The 10,255-nt window shown below is 48.6% G+C and overlaps 1 protein-coding gene across 1 annotated transcript in view; it reads left to right on the top strand.

Moving 5' to 3' along the window:
* Window positions 1–2,124: 2,124 nt before the first annotated feature.
* AMDHD2 (amidohydrolase domain containing 2) overlaps window positions 2,125–10,255 on the top strand; it is a 111,903-nt gene continuing 103,772 nt past the window's right edge. Inside the window, exon 1 of the mRNA XM_086949326.1 lies at window positions 2,125–2,142. Within this exon, the coding sequence (XP_086805452.1) occupies window positions 2,125–2,142 (18 nt within the window). The remainder of the gene's footprint in view (window positions 2,143–10,255) is intronic.

Here is a 10,255-nt window from a genome sequence, read left to right as displayed (position 1 = left end):
GCAGTGGCTCGCCACTGCCGCAAAGAAGTCAGGGGAATCGTAGTTTGGCCCATAGATGTTCATGACTAGTATGTCGTGGCCCTTGCCTACGCACCTGCTCAAAACAAATCTACCCTCCGGGTCAGCTTTCAGCAGTGTGAGCGACAACTTGGATTTCGGGTTTACCCATGTAAGGACTCCCCGTGCATGTGTGGTGAAGCCCGCGTAAGTGGCGTTTCCCTGAATCCCCCTGTGCGTGAGCATCTTGCTGGTGTCGGGCAAGTGTGTTTCCTGCAGCAGCGCCAGATCTATGTGGTGTCTGAGTAAGTACTGGAGCACCTTGCGCAGTTTTCGGTAATCATTTAACCCCCTAACGTTCCACGTAACAGCCTTGAGGGTCTCCGAGTCACTCAGCAGGTCGGCATGTGGTGCATCAGCCATAGTCCCTAAAGAAGCAAAGTGGTATCAAGGCCCAGCCATTCACCGCGCCCCTCCGTCTATAGCATTCACCTACGCCCTCCAAGAAGCACAACAGTTCAAAGCACAGTTCGGACCCCCTCCCCAAACAGTTCTGAACCCACAGGCCCCAATTCCCCCCCCAACCACAGTCCGCCAACCCTAACCTGGCGTGAAAGAATCCCCCAACTCTCGCAGCCCCCCGCCTCCCACAGTCACTCAACCCCCAACCTGATGTGACCGAAATTCCCGTGTCCCTCCCCCCCCCCACATCCCTACTCAAGCAACAATTCCCCATTTCGGCTCAATCCGAGCCGTAACCGCAGTACGCGCTGGGGCAGAGGTAGCCTGTGTAGTCTTTTTGTCGTCCTCTTCCCCACCGGGACTATCAAACAGTGTCCTTCAGCTTGCCCCTTTGCCAGCGCCGCGGTAACCAGGTCTAGCAGTGTCCACACTACTCCATAGTTCAAGAACGTGTTGGCAATCCCGTCCCCCTCACCCCCCCACGCCCAGAATCTTCAGCACATTGCAGTATTCCGCTTTCGGGAGTCAAATCGCGCCAAGGGCAGTTTCAGTAGCACAAATGCAGCACCCCGGCGGCCCCAGTACATAACACACAAATCTCACCCACAGTTCAGCGTGAAGCAGTCCAGGGCCTGTGGCCGTGCGCTCCGGGCAGCCATCTCCCATTAGTTCAGCGAGGGGACGTAGGGGCACTAAGGCGCTTAGATATACGGGTTGCTCTGCTCACCGCCCTCTGTAACTCAGTCTTGTTCCTCGAGGTCCCCAGTGCAGGTCCGGTCCGCCGTGTGTGGGTTCGGACTCCCCCGGGCCTCCTTTATCCAGACCTTCAAGGATTTCTGCAGTTCTTTAGGATCCGTGAAGAAGTGCGAGTGTCCCTGCCTGTTGATGCGTAGTCTCGCTGGGTATAACATAGCGTAGTCCAGGCCCAGTTCTCTAAGTTGCTGTTTGTACGGAACAAATCTCCTCCGTTCTTCCTGGACCTTTGAGGTGAAGTCTGGGTATAGCGATATGTCCATTCCCTCATACTGTAGCTTGCCCTTTTCCCGGGCTGCTCTGAGGGCAGCATCTCTGTCCCTGTAATTTAATAATTTCGCTATTATCGGCCTAGGGCTGGCGCCCGGGGGAGGCCTCGGGCCGAGGGTGCGGTGGGCGCGTTCCACTATAAACATGGGCGAGAAGGTGTCGTCCCCTAGCATTGTCTTCAAAAGTTTTTCAATGAACAACTCCATTTTGCCCGTTTGGGTCGATTCGGCCACGCCTGTGACGCGGATGTTGGAGCGCCGGGAACGCGCCTCTAAGTCCTCCGACTTCTCCTGGATGATCTGAAGCAACCTACCAAATTGCTTACGATCCGAATCCCACTCGGTTTGGGCCTCCTCCGCCTCGGTGAGTCTGCGTTCTGCCATGTCCAGCCTCTCCGCGTGCTTGTCCACTCTTTCTGTCATCCGGTCCATCCGGTAGGCCAGTGCGTCAATCTTACTTCCAATGGCTGACATACCTTCCTGCAGCCCCTTCTCCATAGTGTTGAGCATCTCCTTTATCTCAGCACATAGTGAGGGGCTCTGATCGCTAGCCGGATTCGGAGATTGGGCAGCCGGTCTTTCCGGTTCCTTCTGCCGTCGCTGCTCGAACGCCAGCTTCGTTTGGGTCCGGTCCCCCTTGACCATGGTGAAAGTTCGAGGGGTGAGCGGCTCTCTCCGTCGGGGGGGTCCGCTGTGGCAGGGAGTGGCGTCCGTGGAGTAATTAGGCGGGCTGTGTCTGGAGTGCAGCTTGCCAGGGCCTGATGGCCTCCAGTGTCCACTATATGTCCCAGGGCGGTAAGGGGAGTCCGCTCTCGTAGGAGGGGAGCTATGCCCGCAGGAGTCTGCTAGCGCCCCGACCAGTGCCCAGTTCACCCTATCTGTGTGGCCGAATGCCGATATTTGGGGCCCGGGCCGAGCCTACCTCCAGGGCGCCCCGCGATCACCACGTGGGCTGCAACCGGCTCCGCAGTCTCACCGGCGTCTCCACCGCTGCTCCCGCCGGCTCCCAAGTGTGTGCCAGCACCTCCGGTGCGCAGTTCCTCAGCGCGAGGCAGTCCGGAGGCCAGCCGCCGTCAGGTGTTTTCAGACGCCCAGCCGGCCACTCGCCGCCGCCGCACGTCGGGTGACGTCGCTCGGCCTCGCCGAGCAGGAAAGGCCGGGGATTCGGGCCTGGTCCGGCGTCAGCAGGGCAGTCGGGCAAAGTAGGGTTTCCCTAGCCCGATTTCGGCCAGAATTGCAGCCGGAGGTCCGCTAGTATCCGCGGGGACGACGTCCGCTGGTTTCGCGTGTGAGGCACCGCTAGAAGAGGATAAATGCCGGATAGATGGTGGCGCTGGCTCGGAGCTTCGCACTTACGCGTCCGCCATTGACGCCGGCTAGCTCCGCCCCCCGTTTCAAGCGTTATTACAAATGTCACAAAAAGATGTTAATATTTCACTTCTGTTCTTGGATTTTCGTCACAATAAAATACACTAAACATAATCTTCACAAAAGTTATTTACAAAAGTTTAAGCTATTGCCATTATAAACTACAATAACTTTTATTTAAGTATTAATTATTTAAAACATTAAAAGCCATTGTTATTTGTAATATCAATACATCTAAGTCACGTAAATACAACACATATTGCATTACAAATGCTATAGGTGTCACATTTGTGAAAGTTAAAACTATTGGAAATGTAAATGACAAAGCTATTAATTTAGCTATTTTCAAAATCAACACATAAATACAAAATGTGTCATTTACAATACCAATAGATCAAACTTTCCTAATGCGAGACCTATTGCATTGCAAATGCTTGTTTTCCAGTGTTATAGTGTGGATCATTCCCAAAGAGCGAGAGATGAACAAACGATAGACACACTCGAAGTTTTCAGCGATTTAAAATTGCGACCTGACTGATACTGAGGCCGGGGGAGGGAGTTGTGGAATCTGTGCTGCAGCCAGCATGTGCTAATAGAGAGCCATAGCTATAGATAACAAGCATTGGCATCGCCAATAGGTCTCCCTTTTGGGACCTTATAAGTATTTAGTTATGCAGCACAATATCCTTGGTGCAACAACATCAACTGTTGCATGGCTAAACACTTATAAGGTCCCAAAGGCGAGACCTATTGGCTATGCCAATGCTTGTTCATTTTGCTAGCGATAAAGCAGAGGCCATTTGGGCACAAGACATGCGCTTGGAGATAAGGTGAGGAAAGCATGTGAACACATGAAGAGGGTTCATCTACACAGAACCTTTATTACACTGGAAATCATTTAGGAAATAAAGGCAATCATTACAGTCTCCTACATGTCAACAGTTCAGTAAGGGTTTCGGCACAAGATTTGGCATGGGACTCACACCTGGGCATCCCCTTCCCATTTAGAGGGACAGATGCAAAAAGAACAGATGATGGACGTAATTCAGAACAAATGAAACACACACTAAGGGCATCACACGATAAACTTCAAAAAAGTTACGCATTGAGTGCGTGAATCAATCTCAGCCACTAGCAATTTACTAGAGCTACATCCCAATACACAGTTTGTGGCACACCATGACACATCAAATTAGACCCCGCTATATGCAAATAAGACTTGGTCCTGCTGCAATAGGAACGGTCCAGAGTTATTGTACAACTAACACTATTTGGAGGCAAAAGGGGTACCCAGATTTTGGCTTTAATAACCCTGTGCAAAACACCATTATTCAGCTAAAGCAACAACCTGTGGAAATGTAATACTGTATAGGGTGTATATGGTGAAGAGCTACTATATTGTTATTACATCCAGTATTTCAATACATCAGTATTTCAATTGTGAAATCCTATGCCATAAATAACTTTAAAACATAGAGCTAACTTATTTTGTATGTTTTCTTTTTATATAATTAAAAAAAAAATCGCTTCATAAGCCAAAGTTTTGCATTTCAAACGTGGAGAATGTACATTGCTTAAACTTATAAATATGTAAACAGCAAAAATGGTATGATGTAAATTTTCTCCAAAAGGATCAAAATCTTACCAATGACTTATCCTGTTTTTGCAGCAGGGCAAAATTGAATTACTATGGCCCCAGAGATCAAACTTTTGCCTTTCTAGTAGTTGGTCAAGCTTCTTTAAACGCCTTAACTGTGGCCGTTATTTTGGCGCAGTGCGGGCCTTCTAATGGGTGGGCGGGGCTGCGTCAGCCGTTGAACGTTCGCAGGCCCAGCCAGGAAGTGCTCCGAACGTTCAGCGGCCGACGGCAGCAGCAATGGGGTTAAGGTTGATCACACCCAAAAACCTTATATTCTTTAATGTGAAGGAACAACGTAATGGAATTTTAAAATTCTTCTGCCTCATGTTTGCTGAGCGCTGGTACAAAGCTGAGGCTTGTTGTGTGGGTCTGCAGGGACCGCAGCAGGTGGTCGCTTTCTGTCCTCAAGCTGTTGTACCCATGTCACAGAGGTTCTGTCGACTGGGTGTGCTTTCGGTCTCTTCAATACATCCACAATATATTTTCACCAAGCCCTGACAGCGATTGGCCCAGTGCTTCATATACAAATAAACCAGTGCAATCGCCTAATGTATTGCTCAGGAGGTCACTGCAGCTTACACTAGTTATTGGAACTACGATCACTGCCAAATGCCAGTATAATCACTTCCTACTGAACACCACATTTAGACAGTTTAAACCATTCAAAGCTACACAAAGCAGTGTGAATGGCTTGGACGCGCCAGAATTATGTTTTATATGTGTATTTAAATAGGAGAACTGTCAAGTGAAACTAAATGTTGGTGTCTCGCATCAGCAAAGACCGGCACAATTTAAGCACTGAAATTTTTGCATTTGGTTTTTCCTTCTGTTTACAGATTAGTGTTTTTCACAATTGTTCCCCATTTTACCTTACTTACAAAGACACTGTTTATTTGCATGGTGTTGCTGCGCCTTTACTTAAAATAACTGGCAAATGATTATGGTTTCGGACAAATGAATAAGGAAAATGCTTTCTTGCCTGCTTCTGTGGATGCTGTCCTCACCCCGAAGACAGAAGGATTGTGAGGTTACTGATCTACGTGGTACCAATGCCAGATGAAGTGCAGAGAACTGTAAAGTGAGGTTACAAGGAACCCAAGGCGCAACCAAGCAATAATCATGCCAGCACGATAATAAATTGTCTCCGCACACTACTAGTGTAGTGCACAGTAGGTGCATCAAGTTGGCTAAGCTGCAGTACTCAAGAGTATATAAAGGGTGAGGTTTGGCTGCAGCACATAGGGGTATCACGTAGTTTATACCACGTGTGCATGAGCACCACCAGGGGCAGCAGAACCTCTGTACCAAGGGAGGAGTGGCAAACACCAGAGTAAGGGTGTAAATCTCTAATACCAAGGTGGATGTACTGCAAACTGCCAAGCGAGCGACTGCAACACGGTCAGAGGGGCAAAGCAGGCAGCACTACGGGGCTAGCAATGGGTGAGGGGGGAGTGAGGATAGTACATTAACTAGGAGAGACTTGCTGCACATGATGGTTGTTTAGGGAAAAATTCAGGTCATGTCTGCTGGTGAGATGAATGACCCAAGAGCCATATTGATAGGGGCCAGGACTCTTCTATAATCCTATGAGAAAGTGCATATCTTTAAACCGAAAGGATTAAGCAAGGCAACTCACCTCTACAGTCTGCTCCACACAGGCTCCCCCATCCTCCTCCTGCAGGGTGGGGCAGTATGGCGGGTTGCTGGGAGCGTGGGCGGACAAAGAGTAGGCTCGAATGAGGGGGGGCGGGGTAGTGCAGCAAGTACTGAGCGATGCTAATGCTACACAACCAAGAGTGGACTCGTATCCCCAAGAAATGTGGCGAGTGCGTATTGCCTGGCGGGCTCTCCACGGACGTCAGAAAGTTACCGAATGAAAATAGCCTTTCGTGTGTGAAGGAAGGGAGAAAGAAAGTGACAGTGTATAAGGACGCGGACATTTTACTTTCAGCTGAAGGATAAGCTCATGAAATGGAACAGGGAAGGTACCTACTTTTTTCCTGCAGAACAGTAAAGCTTTCCTCTCTCGCTCGCCGAAAGATGTTATCTATTGAAATTCTTTTATATCCCAATGAAACATAAAAAGCTGCGCCGCATTGATAACACTTTGCGATGGCTGTCCAGGAGAAACGTGCGGCATTGGTGCGACCCGGTCTGGGGAGGAGAGGGAAAGGAAGGGAGTCAAGAGTGGAAAAAAGATCGCGCGCACACCACAAGTAAAAAAACAACAACATGTGAGTGGTGCGCGCGCAGCAGAAGTGAAAATAATCACGCTCCAGATGGTGCATCGGGCGCTAAAAGCTGGTTGAGCGCGTACACAAGCGCTAGGCCAGCCAAAGCAGCTTGTGGTAGCACTTTTTAAAGTCCCTACTAAATGTCTCGCCAAGCAGCGCATGCGCTGGCTCAGGCGAGACCTAAAAACGAGTTGACCTAGGGTTGTGCACCCTGCCAAGCTTTGTTGTTCGTGGAAACCCTAGAAGTTACGCTTTCTTCACTTGAAGATGGCGAGACTTTTTGAAGGCAGGAAGAGTTCCTACCTTTGCAGACTGTTGCAGTAGACCAGGCGTAACTAAAAGTGATGTTGAGGGGAGAAAGCAGACCATAGAAATTTTAGATCAATGAATGAGGCTTCCTGTCTTGCAGATCAGTAGCAGTGAAGCCATCAATGCTTGTTGTAGACCTATTCATTTGAAGGACAGGCGTCAAGAACAATATTGGAGCGGTATTGGGAATAATGCATAGAGGGAGAGAGGATACTTGTAGACTGAGATACTTTATGTAGGAAGAACAAGCAGTTAACTTAATTGCCCAGTCCCTCCACTTGTATTAAGTGCAAATTTGAGTTAAAGTTGAGAAAGGTAGCTCTAAGCAAGCTGTGCTGTAGTGTAAGCAAGGGTTATTGGACACTGAGAAAAGCTGGTAATGAAAAGAGTTGAACATGAAAAGAGAAGGTAATAATCGGAAGGTAGAAAACAAGAGGCTTGACACATCAGCGTTGTCATCACTTTAGTGTAGCTTAGGGAAGAAGAGTGCCATTGAGTTTTTAACCAGCGACAGGAGACTATGGATAAAAATGAAGATAGCGCTATAGGGCTCAAACCTATACATACAATCCTCATAGCTGCAGTAAAGTCTGGTGGCATTATATATGTGGCAAGTGGATCAAAAATTGGGGGAACTACACATGGATGCCCCCTGTCCCCATTGTTATTTACCCTGTAGATCAAGCCCCATGGAATTAAAGTGAGAGCAGCGTTACAGGACTGGGAAATTCGGCTAGGTTATATGACACTCACGGTGGGGATATATGCTGTTGACACCTTGTTATAACTCGGCCCCCCTCACACCCATACACACCCATACCTATGTTAATGCATCAGGTAAAACTGTTCAGCAACACCTCCGGGCTACAAATCGATATGGAAAAAAATAGGCTACTTGGGAAATCCTAGATGTAGCTTTGTAGTGGAAAAAGATAACATTTCAATACTTTGGCAGTCAGATGCCACACAAAGCTACAAAACAGTCTGATTATAACATGGGAAGGTAACTTTAGGTCTTCCATAAGGTTTTGTTGCACATTTCTCCTGTTCATAATGTGGGCATGCAGTGGCTGGGATGGTTTCTCACCCTTCATTTGTATAATTTGCAAAGTATGTTATGTGCCACCCCACCACCAATTATATATATATTTTTTGTTTTATTTATTGACATTTTCAAACAAACAACTTGCGTTACAATACTGCAGGTCAGAAATGGATCAAATCCGTACAGGAGATAAAATAGGCATAGTCGATACAGTACACAATACCTTCGTGATAATACATGCTCCGTTAGCCCTCCACCCGTACAGAAATGCATATGCATCATATTCCAAATAAACGTACGGGTCAGCAAAGAGCAACAATAAGATAACAGTACATGTTGTATTACCATACAGAGGACTGGTGTTGTAACCATCTTGCACCATTAAACCCACATGTGCCAGAAAGGGAAACTGGGGTCTGGACCCCAAAAACAGGCGGAGGATAATACCCCATTAGATCGATGTTCCAGTTTGAGGGTCACTCGCAGGTGTCGCGATGATAGAGTCCTGCTGACGCTGAGCCCAGACCAGGAATAGTTCCCAGACGTCACAAGGAGAGGAGGTGGGTGGCTTGAGCTCCCAAAATGTGCTTAGCTGTGTGTGGCCGTATGTGACATCTGTGATCCACCCCCTAACGGAGGGCACCTGTCTCCTGCCCCAGTGTTTTGCAACTTGCCGCTTAGCGAACAACAAAAAGAGTGCATGTAACTTACGCAGCTTGGGCGGTGTATCTTTTACATAGCCCAATAGGCAAAGAGTGGGAGATGGGGCAATTGACACACTAAGGATGCGATTCACTGAGTCAAAAATTAGAGATCAGAATTCAGCAATCTTGGGGCAATCCCATGCCACGTGCAGAAACGTGGCAGGGGCATAACCGCAGCGCCAGCAGCCATCATCTTCTCTAAGGCCCATACGATGGAGACCCAAGGGTATCCTATAGAATCTGTTAAAATATTTAAAGTGGATCAGTCTCCGCTTATAGATATGGGAGAGTTCCGTAAGCTGCCCACAGCAGAAGTCCCACTGAGCTTCAGTCAATGGAGTTGGGAGTTCGTCATTCCAGTGTTGCAAGGATTTAGGTGTCACCTGTGGGGCAGTTTTTTGCATGTGCATGTATAACCTAGTAATAAGTTTACGAGGAGATGGGGATTTCAACAAGTACTCCAGTGCAGACAGAGGTGGAGGGGCCTGCTTGAATCCCTTCCAGAGAGCACGGCACGCCGCATGCAACTTATGGTAAAGAAAGAATTCAGCTAACGGCACCGGCCGTCCATCCTTCGCCTGGGGGGGGGGGCCTAAATTTGTCTCCGGGATATAGGTCGGCAAAAGTTGTAGTTTTATTTTTTCTGCAAGTGTCTTGCTGACGTCGTCCTGAATGCAAGGCAGCATTGGATTCTGCACCAGAGGCATAGAAGGGGCGTATAACAATGGAACACCTGCCCTTTTACGTAACTCGTCCCATGCCCAGCATAGGGTACCAGCGGAGTCTACATCGCTGTGTGGGCATTGTGGTTTTTGGTAGAATGCCACTTAAATCAGGGTAGGTGCTATCGCATCAGTTTCAACTGCCACATGAGGCTGGAAGGGTGTCGGATGGGCCCAATAATGCTAGACTTGTGCTTGGGCACATAATGAATAGAGATGCATGTCGGGGGCCCCCAAGCCACCGTGTTTCAGCAGGAGGGTCAGCAAGTCCCATGAGGTTCTGGCCTGTCCACCCGCCCACGCCCATGAGACCAGCTGCGACTTCAGGGTTTAAAAAAGTGCCTTGTAAGAGGGATCGGTATGTTAACAAATACCTTCACCTCCAACCATGTGACAGCCCGGCCGTAATTTAGCCTCCACACTTCCTGTGTATCGTGGCTGACCCAAACCCCCAAATATTTAACTGCCTCAGCCTCCCACTGCAGGGTAAACTCCGACAACATCGGGGGGTACCATCATTGAGCGGGAACATCACTGACTTGGCCCAGTAGCTGAGGATGCCATTGAGCCCACCAAAACGAATAAACTCCCTCAAGACTGGATCCAAGTTCTCTTCCGGGGTAAGAACGTAGAGTCACATCGTCTGCGTATAGGGAAATAAGTACGCTCTGAGAGCCAAACCCTATCCCTCACGCTGAGTGGTGCTGTCAGATTCGGGCAGCCAAGGGCTCCATTGCAATTGCGAAGAGCAAA

Source organism: Lissotriton vulgaris, unplaced genomic scaffold (genome assembly GCF_964263255.1).
Source record: "Lissotriton vulgaris unplaced genomic scaffold, aLisVul1.2 SCAFFOLD_3927, whole genome shotgun sequence".
NCBI classification, from domain to species: domain Eukaryota; kingdom Metazoa; phylum Chordata; class Amphibia; order Caudata; family Salamandridae; genus Lissotriton; species Lissotriton vulgaris.
Note: the sequence above shows the minus strand (reverse complement) of the source record. Positions and strands in the feature narration are given on the sequence as shown.